The sequence below is a fragment of the Cetorhinus maximus genome, chromosome 9 (genome assembly GCF_964194155.1).
Source record: "Cetorhinus maximus chromosome 9, sCetMax3.hap1.1, whole genome shotgun sequence".
Taxonomy (NCBI): Eukaryota; Metazoa; Chordata; class Chondrichthyes; order Lamniformes; family Cetorhinidae; genus Cetorhinus; species Cetorhinus maximus.
In genome coordinates, this window is record NC_135887.1 from 25,153,061 (window position 1) to 25,169,215 (window position 16,155).

General features: G+C 45.2%; 1 protein-coding gene across 1 annotated transcript in view; it reads right to left on the reverse strand.

Moving 5' to 3' along the window:
• Nucleotides 1-16,155, reverse strand: part of LOC144684173 (forkhead box protein N1-like) — an 87,387-nt gene that overhangs the window by 26,280 nt on the left and 44,952 nt on the right. The window contains exon 5 of the mRNA XM_078547833.1: nt 8,204-8,300. Within this exon, the coding sequence (XP_078403959.1) occupies nt 8,204-8,300 (97 nt within the window). The remainder of the gene's footprint in view (nt 1-8,203; nt 8,301-16,155) is intronic.

The window sequence follows — 16,155 nt, forward strand, 5'->3', positions numbered from 1 at the left end:
GCGTTTGTGGTGGTCACTCACCAGCTGAACATTCAGCAAGTGGAAGCCCTTGTGGTTGATATAGTTGACTGTTGTTGCCAGGGAGATCTAAGTGCCACGTCAGTGCAGTCGATGGCACCCTGTACCTCTGGAAAACCAGTGATTGCCACAAATCTCAGGGCTCTTACTTCCTGGTTTGCCTGATCCCGGTTGAAAAGCACAAAGTTCTGTGCCTTTCCAAAGAAGGCATCCGTGACCTCCTGGATGCAGTTGTGTATGGAGGCTTGTGAGATCCTGCACAGGTCACCTGTGGAGCCCTGGAAGGAGCCACTGGTGTAAAAACTGAGTGCCATGGTCACTTTCATGGCTACTGGCAGTGGATACCCTCCATGTCTCCGTGGCGCCAAATCCTGCAGCAGGTGGCATATGTGACCAACCAGTTCCCTGGACATGCACAATCTTCTGTGACACTGGTTCTCAGTCATCTGCAGGAATGACAAGTGCCATCTGTAGACCCTGGGTCTAGCATGGCACCTATAAGTGACAGCTCGAACGAGATTTTCAGCTGCGTGCACAGGAGGCTCTAGTGCACCTTCATCTTAAAGGTGGTGCTCCTCCCATTGGCGAGCCAGGCGCCTCTGTCTCACTCTTCTTCTTCTTCTCTGCTCCCTGTAAGCCATGAGGCATACCGCTAAATCACCAGGCTCCATGATCCTGATGTTCTCCTTCTGTACAATCAAAGAGAGAGAGAGACGCATGGGTTAGCATACATGTCCTAAGAACCTCTCTTGGTTAAGTCTGAAGGCCCCTTTATGCGTGCAGGAGAGTGCTGGCCACCATTTGGATGGCCAGTGTGTAGTGCGCTCAATGGCTGTCCGAAACCACACCCATCTCTGCCTCACTCCGCCTGAGCGATTGGTGGCAGCTTCGCCCATTGGACTGCATGCTGTACTCTCAGCTCAGGCGCAGGCACTCTACTAACCCGCACTACAAGGCTGCACTGTTAGTTTGAACCATGAGGGATACTGGTCTAAACCTTAATAAGGATATTGCAAGGGGCTCTGAGTGCCTCCACCAGTGACTTTTTAAAAAATTCATTCATGGGATGTGGGCATCACTGGCTAGGCCAGCATTTATTGCCCATCCCTAATTGCCCTTGTTCAGAAGGCAGTTCAACCACATTGCTGTGGATCTGGAGTCACATGTAGGCCAGACAAGGTAAGGATGGCAGATTTCCTTCCCTAAAGGGCATTGGTGAACCAGATGGGTTTTTACAGTCGACAATGGTTTCATAGTCATTATTAGACTTTTAATTCCAGATTTTTATTGAATTCAAATTCCACCATCTGCTATGGCAGGATTCAAACTGGGTCCCCAGAGAATTACCCTGGGTCTCTGGATTACTAGTCCTCCCTGCGCCATGGCCACCTTTCGCAAGGGGATTTTACAACTTGCCTAGTCGGCCAGTTGTTCTGCGGCCCCCAAAAACGCACATTAATTTGCAGTCTGCGCCTGAGGGGTGAAAAGTTCTGGAACACTTGGTGGCACATTCATACTTTTGCGTTGCTTGAGTGGGCAGAAAAGCTTCAGAGGCCCGACTCCAAGCATATCAATGGAGTTGCAGCTGAACGGTCTCAGCTGCGGAAGAATCCTCACTTTTGACAAGCTTTTCCTAGGGCGTGGCCACTTCCCTCACCTCACAACAGCGTAAAACCAATTTTTGGCCTTCTTGCCATATTGTCTGCTCACGCCTGCCATGATATCCACCACCAACAGGATCAGACAATTCTAGTCTTGAGCACAAAGTCTCGGTTAACTCTGGTGCTGTACTGAGGCAGCACTGCACTGTCAGAAGGTCAGTTCTGAGTGAGTGCTGAACTGTCGGAGAGGCAGCACTGAGGGACTGTTGCACTGTTGTGTCAAAGGGTCAGTACAGAGGGAGTGCTCTACTGTTGGACTGGCAGTACTCAGGGAGTACTGCACTGTCAAACAAGGAGCAAGAGTAGGCCATTCAGCCCCTCAAGCCTGCTCCGCCATTTAATAAGATCATGGCTGATCTGATAGTAACCTGAAATCAGCATCCCACCTACCCCCAACAAACTATCACCCCCTTGCTTACCAAGAATCTATCCACCTCTGCCTTAAAAATATTCAAAGACTCTGCTTCCACCATCTTTCCAGGAAGAGAGTTCCAAAGACTCACGACACTCAGAAAAAATTTCACCTCATCTCTGTTTTAAATGGCTGACCCCTTATTTTTAAACAGTGACCCCTAGTCCTAGATTCTCCCATAAGAGGAAACATCCTCTCCACATCCATCCTGTCAAGACCCCTCAGGAACTTATATGTTTCAATCAAATCGCCTCTTACTCTTCTAAACTCCAGTGGATAAAAGCCTAGTCTGTCTAACCTTTCCTCATAAGACATCCCAACCATTCCAGTTATTAATCTGGTAAACCTTCTCTGAACTGCTTCCAATGCATTTACATCTTTCCCTAAATAAGATGACCAATACTATACACAGTGCTCCAAATGTGGTCTCACTAGTGCCCTCTACAACTGGAGCATAACCTCCCTACTTCTGTGTTCAATTTCCTTTGCAATAAATAATAACATTCTTTTAGCTTTCCTAATTACTTGCTGTACCTGCATACTAGCCTTTTGTGATTTATGCACTAGGACATCCAGATCCCTCTGCACCTCAGAGCTCTGCAATCTCTCAACATTTAGATAATATGCTTTCTCCGACTGATGGAGCGCTGCATTGTCGGAGGGTCAGTACCGAGGGAGCCCTGCACTGTCAGAGGAACAGTACAGCAGGAGTGCTGCATTGTCGGGGAGTCAGCACTGAGGGACCACCGAACTGTTGGAGGGGCAGTACTGAGGGAGTGCTGCACTGTTGTGTCAGAGGGTCAGGACTGAGGGAGTGCTGCACTATTGTGTTGGAGAGTCTGTACTGAGGTAGTGCTGCACTGTTGGCGGGTCAGTACTGAGGGAATACTGCACTGTTGGAGGGGCAGCACTGAGGGAGTGCTGCACTGTCAGAGGAACAGTACCGAAAGAGTGCTGCACTGTCAGAGGAACAGTACAGGGAGACTGCTGCAATGTTGGCAGGTCATTACTGAGGAAACGCTTCACTGTCAGAGGTTCAGTACAGAGAGAGCACTTCACTGTTGAAGGGTCAGTAGAGAGGGAGCGCTACAATGTTGGAGGGGCAGTACTGAGGGAGTGCTGCTATGTCAGAGGGTCAGTAGCACTGTTAGAGAGGCCGTACGGAGAGAGTGCTGCACTGTCGGAGGGGCAGTACTGAGGGAGTGCTGCATTGTTGTGTCAATGGGCAGTACTGAGGGAGCATTGAAATGATTAGAAATTGGTTGATTGTTAAAGGGTAAGTACCCTGAGGATCTGTGACTACATAGTACATGTGAATTTTGTCCACTGTTGATTATTCAAGTGTGCTTTGTCCTAAATTTTTAAAAAATTCATTCATGGGATATGGGGTGTCACTGGCTCGGCCAGCATTTATTACCCATCCCTAATTTCTCTTGTTCAGCGGGCATTTAAGAGTCAACCACATTGCTGTGGGTCTGGAGTCACATGTAGGCCAGACCAGGTAAGGATGGCAGATTTCCTTCCCTAAAGGGCATTAGTGAACCAGATGGATTTTTACAACAATCAGCAATGGTTCCACGGTGATCACCAGACTTTTAATTCCAGATTTTTATTGAATTCAAATTCCACCATCTGCCATGGTGGGATTCAAACCCGAGTCCCCAGAGCATTACCTTGGGGGCAGGTTTATCCAGTCCATAAGACCATAAGACATAGGAGCAGAAATTAGGCCATTTGGCCCATCGAATCTGCTCCACCATTCAATCATGGCTGATAAGTTTCTCAACCCCATTCTCCTGCTTTCTCCCCGTAACCTTTGATCCTCTTACCAATCAAGAACCTATCTATCTCGGTCTTAAATACACTCAGTGACCTGGCCTCCACAGCCTTCTGTGGCAATGAATTCCATAGATTCACCACTCTCTGGCTAAAGAAGTTTCTCCTCATCTCTGTTCTAAAAGGTCTTCCCTTTACTCTGAGGCTGTGCCCTCAGGTCCTAGTCTCTCCTACTAATGGAAACATCTTCCCCACGTCCACTCTATCCAGGCCTTTCAGTATTCTGTAAGTTTCAATCAGATCCCCCTTCATCCTTCTAAACTCCATTGAGTATAGACCCAGAGTCCTCAAACGTTCCTCATATGTTAAGCCTTTCATTCCTGGGATCGTTCTAGTGAACCTCCTCTGGACCCTCTCCAGGGCCAGCACATCCTTCCTGAGATACGGGGCCCAAAATTGCTCACAATATTCTAAATGTGGTCTGACCAGAGCCTTATAAAGCCTCAGCAGCACATCCCTGCTTTTATATTCTAGTCCTCTGAAATAAATGCCAACATTGCATTTGCCTCCCTACCGGCTCAACCTGCAAGTTAACCTTAAGAGAATCCTGGACTAGGACTCCCAAGTCCCTTTGCACTCCAGATTTCTGAATTCTCTCCCCATTTAGAAAAAAGTCTATGCCTCTATTCTTCCTACCAAAGTGCATGACCTCACACTTCCCCACATTATATTCCATCTGCCACTTCTTTGCCCATTCTCCTAACCTGTCCAAATCCTTCTGCAGCATCTCCGCCTCCTCAATACTACCTGTCCCTCCACCTATCTTTGTATCATCTGCAAACTTAGCCAGAATGCCCTCAGTTCCTTCAAACAGATTATTAATGTATAAAGTGAAAAGTTGTGGTCCCAACACTGATCCCTGCGGAACTCCACTAGTCACTGGCCGCCATCCTGAGAAGGACCCCTTTATCCCCACTCTCTGCCTCCTGCCAGACAGCCAATCTTCTATCCATGCTAGTACCTTGCCTCTAACACCATGGGCTCTTATCTTACTGAGCAGCCTCCTGTGCGGCACCTTGTCAAAGGCCTTCTGGAAGTCCAAATAGATAACATCCATTGGCTCTCTTTTGTCTAACCTACTCGTTACCTCCTCAAAGAATTCTAACAGATTTGTCAGGCATGACCTCCCCTTGATGAAACCATGCTAACTTTGCCCTATTTTACCATGCACTTCCAAGTATTCTGAAATCTCAGCCTTAATAATGGACTCTAAAATCTTACCAACGACCGAGGTCAGGCTAATTGGCCTGTAATTTCCCGTCTTTTGCCTCACTCCCTTCTTAAACAGGGAGGTTACATTAGCGATTTTCCAGTCCTCTGGGACCCTCCCTGACTCCAGTGATTCCTGAAAGATCACCACTAACGCCTCCACTATCTCTTCAGCTATCTCCTTCAGAACTCTGGGGTGTAATCCATCTGGTTCAGGTGATTTATCCACCTTCAGACCTTTCAGTTTTCCTAGCACCTTCTCCTTGGTAATGGCCACCATACTCACCTCTGCCCCCCGACTCTCTTGAACTTTGGGAATGTTACTCGTGTCTTCCACCGTGAAGACTGACGCAAAGTACCTATTCAGTTCCTCTGCCATTTCTTTGTTTCCCAATATTACTTCTCCAGCGTCATTTTCCAGTGGCCCAATATCCACTTTTGTCTCTCTCTTACCCTTTATATATCTAAAAAAACTCTTGCAATCTTCTTTTATATTACTGGCTAGCCTACCCTCATATTTAATCTTCTCCCTCCTTATTTCTTTTTTAGTTGTCCTCTGTTGGTCTTTGTAGGCTTCCCAATCCCCTGGTTTCCCACTGCTCTTCGCCGCATTGTATGCTTTTTCTTTAGCTTTTATGCTGTCCCTGACTTCCCTTGTCAGCCATGGTTGCCTCATCCTCCCTTTAGTATGCTTCTTCTTCCTAGGGATGAATTTTTGCTGTGTCTCCCAAATTACTCCCAGAAACTCCTGCCATTGCTGTTCCACTGTCTTTCCTGCTAGGCTCATCTCCCAGTCAATTCTGGCCAGCTCCTCCCTCATGCCTCTGCCATGAGAAATCAACTTAGCATGTTGAAATTTTTCTGGAAACAAGTGGTTTCGATTTCACCATAATTTACAAGTGGAAGACATGCTAGTGTCATGAAAATATAATAATTCTCATAATATTGTTGTGAGTTATTGTAAAAGTAGGTTAATAGTAGGGTTTGGATAGTTTCTGTGTGTGTGTGTGTGTGTGTGTGTGTGGGATTTAATTGAATTGGAGACAGCTGGTCTGGAGGCTTTGACTCATCAAAAGAAGCTGGGTTTGAAATGCTAAATACGTAAACATGGCTGAAGTCTTAGAATGTGAGGTGAGTAGAATTTGCATTCTTAGATAAATCAGGGTAATTTGAATTTAAAAGAGATGGCAGGATGTTACACCTAGCCAGAGAAGCTAGGCCAAGCGGTGTGTTTATTTTTCCCAAAGGTTCCTGATAATATTATCACCATGAAGAGATTTATATTATGAGAAAGGTAAAGTTCCAAAGACATATGGGAACAATGGAATTTACATTAAAAAGGAGAAACATGTATAAAGGGAAGGGAGGCTATGTGTTAGGGAAGGCATTATAAGATCCACCAGAAGTGTAAAAAGCTTCCAGTATTTGTGCATTAAGTCTGCTGTCTACAGAAACTGAAGCTGGGAAAAGCCACTTTGAATTCTACTGTCCAGGGTATTGTGTTAACCGGCCGGAATTTATTTAAAATCTATTTTTTGTTTATTGTTGCCTTAATGGGGGTGTAACTAGAAGCCAGATTAATTAGGGGTTTTAGGAGTTATTATAGTAGTAATTTATAGACCTATGTATGTGCTTAAAATCTTTTCTTTTGTTATTAAGTGTTTAATTTAGTTTTCTAAAAAATCTCTAAAGTCTTGGTGGACTTATTGCTACTGAATTCAGGGCATGCATCTCGAAATAATTTTTAAAATTCATTTACGGGATGTGGGCTTCACTGGTTGGGCCAGCATTTATTGCCCATCCCTAGTTACCCTTGAGAAGGTGTCGGTGAGCTGCCTTCTTGAACCACTGCATTACATGTGGTATAGGTACACCCACAGTGCTGTTAGGAAGGGAGTTCCAGGATTTTGACCCAGCGACAGTGAAGGAATGGCGATATATTTCCAAATCAGAATGGTGAGTGACTTGGAGAGGAACCTCCAGGTGGTGGTGTTCCCATCAATCTGCTGCCCTAGTCCATCTAGACAGTAGTGGTCATGGGTTTGGAAGGTGCTGTCTAAGGAGCCTTGTTGAATTTCTGCAAATATAAATTGCAAAACCATTGTGATAGCAGGATCGAGTTTCCCTTGTGGATTTGATCTGCCTGGCACGTCATCTGCTGTGTCATAACACTGGACCACCACACAGCAAATCTTGCTACAAGTGGTCCTTGAAAGAACAAAGCCAGCAGGAAATCACCACCCAGAGGTAACAGTGGTGGCATGGTTCCAGGAGGAATACTCTGTGTACATGTTGATTATTTAGCTTAGAAACATAAACTGTTTCACAGAGCAAAATTTAACAGGTGGCATTTTAGTGCTTTGATTTGAGTGAAACATTTCTTTTGCAATGTTCGCCTCTCCTCATATGAAGATATCTCACTCCAGTTATTCCTTTTATATTTGAGCCAGAACAGCGAGTACCAGCATAATACTCAATAATGTGGAGAATGGCAGAACAGTGGTTATCTTACTGAACAAGTGATCCAGAGGCCTGGACTAATGATCTAGAGATATGAGTTCAAATCCCACCACAGCAGCTGGAGAATTTAAATTCAATTAATTAGACAAATCTGAAATAAAATAATGGTGACCATGAAATAACTGGTTTGTCATAAAAACTCATCTGGTTCACTAATGCTCTTTAGGGAAGGAAATCTGAGGTCCTTACCTGGTCTGGCCTACATTTGACTCCAGACCCACAGCCATGTGTTTGACTCTAAATGCCCTCTGAAATGGCCTAAAAAGCCAATCAGTTGTATTCAAGAAGGTGGTTCATCACCTTCTCAAGGGTAGTTAGGTACAATGAATAAACGTTGGCCTTGCTAGTGACACACATATCCCATGAACAAAAAAATCAAGTTCAATCATTATCTCTCTCTAGATTCTGAGACCTGTTCTGCACCCTAACCGTTGCTCAGCTGAGTTCAGCGATTTCGGTGCAGATTGAAGTTTGCAAATTGGATCTTCCTGGTTTGATTGTTAATATGTTGAGGAAGTAGGAATTCACATTTAAATGGTTAACATACCTTAAAGTACGGGAAATGCTCAGTCATGAAGTTGTAGATCTCACTGACGGGCAAACTTCCTGCTATACTGTTCTTCAGTGCCATGAAGATTAGAATGCTAGAGAGAGAAATGCAGAGAATGTGTTTGTTATTTATCACAGATCAAATTCATATCTTTACCTCAATACAAAAGCAAAATACTGTGGATGCTGAAAATCTGGAGTAAAAACAGAAAATGCTGGAAATGCTCAGCAGATCAGGCAGCCCCTGTGGAGAGGAAACAGCATAATGGGCAGAATTTTACAGGGAGTGAGCAGGTGACATGGGTGGAAGCGGAAACAGGTATATCGTCTGCTCTCACCCAGTCCTGTCTTCCTGCGTCAATCAGGCACTGGCCAGTCAACTCACGGCCGGCCAGCAGGAAACCAGCAACAGGGAGGGCCAGAGCAGGCTTGGAGGTGGTGATGGTGAGGCTCATCAGCAGAAGCAGCTGCCAATGGGAGGTTTAAAGGGACACCAGCAGTGAGATTCTGCTCTCAAGCCGGTGGGGGGGGTTCATGGAGGAGAAGGTCAGAGTGCAGTGCAGAGACATGCAGTGAAGGGCAGCTGCAGAGGGGCTACCACGATCCTGTCAGTTTCATTGCTCCTGATTCACTGTGAGCTACAGGAGGCTGAGGATAGAAGCTCAGACACCGCAAGGGCTTGCAGAGAGTCAGCCACAACTTTCATCCATCAACCATTAAAGAGCTTCAAGAAAGAGAGGCAAGAGGCCATTAAAGAGTGCGAGAGGGAAAAGAGCGTGGAGAGCAGCTGATTGGTAAGTGGATTGGTGAGTATTTCTAGTCTTTAAAGTAAAAATAAGGCCTTTAGTTTGTGTTTAGGTCCCTTGTCTTTTTTTTTCTTTTTCTTAGAAATAACTTGTTAAGTATAAGATCGATACTGGTGTAAAAAGAATTACAATAAAGTGTAAAGAGCAGGGATACTAGAGTAATTAATTAATAAATTATATAAAATACGATAGTGATAGTGCAGGTTATGTGTTGCTGCTGAAGCATGTAGGAGCTACTAGACACCAAGGTGATCCAGAGCGAACACATCTATAGTAAGTTTGCAGCTTGAAGAACTTCTGATTCGAATTAAGGAGCTGAAGTCTGAGCTGCAGACATTGCGCCACATCAGGGAGGAGGAAAGTTATCTGGACACTTTGCTCCAGGAGACAGTCACATCCCTCAGATTAGGTAATGCAAATTTGGTCTGTGATCAGGGACATGAGGGTGTGACTGCAGGTGAAGCAGGCATGGGGACCCAGGAGGTAATGTTCAATAAGCCTCGGCCCCTGCAATTGTCCAACAGTTACAAGGTTCTTGCAAGCTGTGTGGACAAGAGTGGGGACTGCAGGGAGGATGAGTGAAGTGACCACGGCACCGTGGTACAGGGAGCCATTCAAACTGGGGGAGGAAATAGGAATGTAGTAGTGGTAGGGGACATTACATTTTAGGGGGATAGATACTGTTCTCTGCAGCCGTGAGCATGAGTCCCACAGGCTGTGTTGCCTGCCCAGCGCTAGGGTTAAGGACATCTCCTCAGGGCTGGAGAGGAACTTGGAGTAGGAGGGGAGGGATCCAGTTGTCGTTGTCCACATTGGTACCAATGACATTGATTGGACTATAAAGGAGGCTCTGCTGAAAGAATTTGAATAGTTAGGAGATAAATTAAAAAGCAGAACCTCCAAGGTAATCTTGGGATTACTACCTGAGCCACGGGCAAATTGGCATAGGGTAGATAAAGTCAAGGAGTTAAATGTGTGGCTCAAAGATTGGTGTGGGAGGAATGGGTTTCAGTTCATGGGGTACAGGCACCAGTACTGAGGTAGAAGAGAGCTGTTCCAGTGGGACGGGCTTCACTTGAACCGTGCTGGGACCAGTGCCCTGGCAAATCAAATAACTAGGGCTATAGAGAGGGCTTTAAACTAAATAGAGTGGAGGGAGGGTTCTGGAGAGGGGATACGTATGCTTACATAGCAGAAAGATATGGCGGCCTTGCAGGGCAGCTATTTCGGTAATGGTACCCAGCATGTGACAGGAAGGGACAGAGTGGACAAACATAAAAAAACAACAGCAAATAGGGTCAAAGGGAAAAGAATGGTAAAAAGGCAAAGTTAATGGCTCTTGACTTAAATGCACATAGTATTTGGGACAAAATAAATCAATTTACTGCACAAATAGAGGTTAATGGGTAAGATCTTATAGCCATTATGGAGACATGGTTACAAGGAGATCAAAGCTGGGAACTAAATACTCAAGGGTATGTGACCTTTCGAAAGGATAGGCAGGAAGGAAAAGGTGGTGGGTAGCTTTGTAAATGCGAGATTGAAAAAGCACAATTGCAAGAAATGATCTTGGATCAAAAGATGTAGCATCCATATGGGCAGAGGAAAGAAATAACAAGGGGAAGAAGACACTGGTGGGAGTAGTCTATAGGCCCCCGCACAGTAGATATACTGTAGGACAGAGAATAAATCAGAAGATAATGATGGCATGTAAAAATGGCATTACATTAATCATGGGTGACTTTAATCTTCATGTAGATTGTGAAAATCAAATTGGCAGAGGTAGTGACAAGCAAGAATTCATAGAATGTATTCGGAACAGTTTCCTAGAACAATATGTTGTGGATCCAACCAGGGATCAGGCCATTTCGCAATGTGGCAGGTTGAATAAATGATCTCAGAGTAAAAGATCCCCTAGGAAACAGTGACCATAACATGGTAGAATTTAGCATTCAGTTTGAGAGTGAGAAACTTGGGTCAGAAAGGACTGTGCTAAACTTAAATAAGGGAATTACAAAGGAATGAGGGCAGAGTTGGCTGGAGTGAACTGGGAAAGGAGTTGAGTAGAAAAGATGGTTGTTGAACAATGGCAGACATTTAAGAAAATAGTTCATGCCTCGCAACAAAGGTATATCCCAGTGAGGAAGAAGGATTCTAGGAGGGGGATAAACCAACCATGGTTAACCAAGGAAGTTAAGGATAGTATCAAATTGAAAGAAAAACATATAGGGCAGAATTTCCCGGTCAGCGTGTGGGGGCGGGACCTGCATGCCGACGAGTAAAATGAAGTGGGTGACGTGGGCATGCATCCCAACGTCACCCTGCTTCATTTAGATTTTCAGTTCGGTGGGCGCGCAGCCGATTAACTGTCTAAGGCCTATTAAGGCCTGTTAATTACCTAATTGAGGTCGTTGTCAGGGCTGCCCGTCCAACCTTACGGTTGGCGGGCAGGCTCCCAAAAAGACATGAAACCTTATCCACGGGCAGGATGAGGTTTCATGAGGGTTTTAAAAATGTTTATTAAGTTTTAACATTCAAGTAATTGACATGTCCCAGCTCATGTGACTGTCACGTGAGGGGACATGTCAATGATTTTTTTCTTCTTCGTTCAGCACAGTTTTTAAAGTTGAAGCGATCTCCCTGAAGCAGCACTTTGCCTCGGGGAGATCTGTGGGCTCTTTCAGCACAGACCTGCTTAGGGAATCCCCCCTGCACAGGGAGTGCACAGCACTTCAGGACGGATGTCACGCTGGGTGGGCCTTAATTGGCTGCACAACCCCTGACAGGCAGAAAATTCTGCTCGTAATGTGGCAAAGATTAGTGGTAAGCCAGAGGATTGGGAAAGTTTTCAAAACTAACAAAAGATGACCAAAAAAAATTAAAGGGGGAGAAAATAAACATTGAAGGTAAACTTGCAAGGAATATAAAATGGACAGTAAGAGCTTCTTTAAATATATAAATAGGAAGAGAGGGGCCAAAATGAATATCAGCTCCTTAGGCAACGTGGTTGGGGAAATAATAAAGGGGAACCAGGAAATGGCAGAGGAGTTGAATAAATACTTTGCATAAGTTTTCATGGTAGAAGACACTAATAGCATTCCAAAAATACTAAATAATCAACGGGCAAAAGGGGAGAGTAAATAAATAACATAACTATCACTAGAGAAAAAGTACTTGCGAAACTAACGGGGCTAAAGGCCAATAAATTGCCCTGGAACTGATGGGTTGCATCCTAGGATATTAAAGGAAGTAGCTACACAGATAGTGGATGCACTGGTAGTAATCTTCCAAGAATCCTTAGATTCTGTAAAAGTCCCAGGAAACTGCCAATGTAATACCCTTATTCAAAGAGGAAGGGAGACAAAAAACAGATAACTAAAGGTCAGTTAGCTTAACATCCGTCATTGGGAAAATGTTAGAGTCTATTATAAAGGATGTAATAGCAGAGCATTTAGAAATGCATAATATAATCAAGCAGAGTCAGCATAGCTTCATGAAGGGGAAATCATGCCTGACAAATTTATTAGAATTCTTTGAGAAGGTAACAAGCAGGATCAATAAAGGGGAACCAGTAGATGTAATAATATATTTGGATATCCAAAAGGCATTCGATAAGGTACCGCACATAAGGCAACTTAATAAGATAAGAGCCCATGGTGTTGGGGGTAGTATATTAGCATGGATAGAGGATTGGCTAACTAACAGAAGACAGAGAGTTGCGATAAGGGGGACATTTTCAGGGTGGCAACCTGTAACTAGTGGAGTGCCACAGGAATTAGTGCTGGGGCCACAATTATTTACAATACATATTAATCACTTAGATGAGGGAAGTGAATGTGCTGTCACCAAGTTTGCGGAAGACGCAAAAATTGGTGGGAAGGCAAGTGGTGAGGATGACACAAAGAATCTACAGGGGAATATAGACAGGTTAAGTGAGTGGGCAAAAACCTGGCAGATGGAATATAACGTGGGAAAATGTGAGGTTATGCACTTTGGCAGGACAGGGTAGATGCTGAGAGGTTGTTTCCTCTTGTGGGAGACTCTAGGACCTGAGGGCATAATCTCAAAGTAAGGGGTCGTCCATTTATGGCAGAAATGAGGAGTAATTTCTTCTCTCAGAGGGCAGTGAATCTGTGGAATTCTTTACCGCAGAGGGCGGTAGAGGCTGGGTCGTTAAGTATATTCAAAGTTGAGATAGACAGATTTTTAATCAGTAAGGGAATCAAGGGTTATGGAGAAAAGGCAGGGAAGTGGAGCTGAGGATTATCAGATCAGCCATGATCTCACTGAATGTTGGAGCAGACTCGATGGGCCAAATGGCCGACTTCTGCTCCTACGTCTTATGGTCTTATAGCAATAGCAAAGGATCATTTACAGACAGCTCCATAGTTTAATTATGATTCCGTGTGAGTACTGTCCTCCAGGCTGTCAGTGAACATGGGATGGCAGAAGGAGACCTCCCCATCTGACAAAGAAACCTGGATGGAGGTGGCAGAGGTAGTCAGTAGCCATGGAGTTGTGCATTAGACCTGGCTGCAATGCAGGAAAAGGGTGAATTACCTTTTACATTGTGCAAGGCTGAGTGAGGAAGCGGTTAATGTGCTCATGCAACTATGGGACGATATGCATGGGAGGTGTCTGCCAGGGATGTGGATATATGGCTCTTGGTGGCTTGGACGTGTTGGCTGGGGGTGTTACCTACAAGGGAAGCAGTGCCCCGATGTACAGTGCAGAAGGACCAAAGATAATGGGTCAGAGGGGTTGATTCATCCAGATATGGAACTCATCAATCTCCCATTGTTTTCGCAGGAGGAGAGGGCCCACAAAGCCTGTGAAAGGTTAATGATAGGTGGTGAAGTACTGAACTTGGGTAGTGCTGACGAAAATGGTGGAGGACATCCTGGATCTGATCAATCAGCAAAGGTTAGATTGTTTGGCAGAGAAGAGGCCAAGGTTCTTGGCCATGACAGTGACAGAGTCTGGAAGGGACAGAGGATGGGGTGGACATGTGTGGTGCAATGGGTGGAGATCACCACATCTGAGCCACACATCATGTGTTGCAGGTCGATGTCGAAGATATATGTACTTTTGCTCAGTGTTCCTCCTGTTGCACTCATCCATGCTATTTCTTCAGCAGGTCCCTCGGAGACGATGTTTGCTCAGGCTGCCGAGGGACTGGCCTTAACCTCTGAGGAAGAGGAGGGGAACTCAGAGGGTGCACTGTTCCATCTTTCTCTGCAAGGATGGCCCCTTGCATTTTAGGAAAGCCCATAGCAGCCGCAAAGCCTCTCACTCTCTCCGCTCATGTCATCAGTGGTGAACAGTCCGAAGGCTTCCAATCTCCTGAACAATGCGTCCATGACTAGGTTGGTACAGTGGTGGGCTGCAGATTGCAAGATGATGCATTGATCCCCTGCTGATCCTTGAAAGGATCCTGAGACATCAAAGTTTAGGTCCATTGGCTTGGGATGGCCATCCACACAGCTGAAACTTATCTCCCCAGCAATCATATTGTGGATGGATGTCACCACCTCTGTGGAGAGATGTAGCCTTTTGTGACACTGGCACTCACTCATTTGAAGGAGCGTTGCCTGTATACCCTCTCCTCAGGGTAATATCTTCTCATTGGACATATTTCATTTCCCTTGCTGGCCTTCCGGCCCTTCAGCATCACCAGCTCATGTTGCTGGTAGGATGCTTGATGGTGCCTCTGGCCTGCTTCCCTCCTCTCCCTCTTTCTCCTTCCCTCTTCCTCACTGGAGAAGACTCCACCAGGGTAGACTATTCCCATGGCACTTTTGGCTCCTTTTGCATCAACCGGCCCTGTAATTGCCTCTCCTTGGATGAAGCCCCTCTTCTCAGTGAGACCCCTTCACAAGTTCAACATCAAACTTGTGCACCAAGTGATCAGAAGACAACTTCACTGACCTCTTCTGCTGACTCCGCTGCAGCCTCCTAATCCTCAATGTATGACTTTGGTGCTGGCTCTTATCCTGCCCTGGAGCCCTTTGGAGTACCCTGCCACAATTCCCGCTCGACTTGCAGCCTAAGCGACCACCGTTAAACCACATGGTGGAAGGCGGGTGGGTTTCCAACTTTAGGCCCCAGTCACCTTCTGTAATATTGAAATTGGGCATAATGATGTCGGAGACCTGACCTGACCTTGGGTCATGCATGATTTTACCTTGGACCGGGAGGTACATCCGCCTGCTTCCTGACCATAAAATTCTGCCCAAGATTTCAGTTCTGATGAAAGGTCACAGACCTGAAACATTAACTCTGTTTTTCTTTCCACAGATATTGCCTGACCTGCTGATTACCACATTTTCTGTCTTTATTTAATTTCTCTAGCTCTTCAGTTCCCCTCACAAAGTCCTGTTATATTTTCAGTTGCATTGAGTTGAGTTGAAATTCTGTTACCAAACAGATTATTAATGGGACTAGTAAATATCGATTTTTCTGTTCTGTACAACAAATCTCACTCACTGGGAACCCTCAAGCTTTATTTTGCCTATTTGCCTCTTTCTGAAAGTGCTGATTTCCTATTGAGTCAAGGATCTCAAAGCACTGACAGTCTTCACTATCTCACTAAAGTGGACTTTCATCCTTCAACTGTATACCTGGATAATAACTGTCAACTGGGAACACCACCACTGTAAGTTCCCCTCCAAGCCACTCACCATCCTGACTTGGAAATATATTGCCGTTCTTTCACTGTCACTGGGTCAAAATCCTGGAACTCCCTTCCTAACAGCACTGTGGATGTACCTACACCACATAGACTGCAGCAGTTCAAGAAGGCAGCTCACCATCATCTTCTCAAGGGCAATTAGGGATGGGCAACAAATGCTGGCCTAGCCAGCGATGCCCACATCCCATGAATGAATGAAAAAAAAACAGGGTTTTTAGCATATTGTCATCATCATTGTCTGCCCTTCAATTCATAGATGATGCCTATTCAGGGTCACAAATTTTTGCCATGGATCTTCATGTGACTGAGTAGGTTGATTCTTGATCCACAGATCTTTGGGCACATGAGGCAGGTAGTAGGATTCGGAGTGCAGGATTTGCTTCCTTTTCATTTCTTCTCTTCTGCCACTCTACTTCATTATTAAGATGTTGTGACTCAAAGTGTGATGGACAA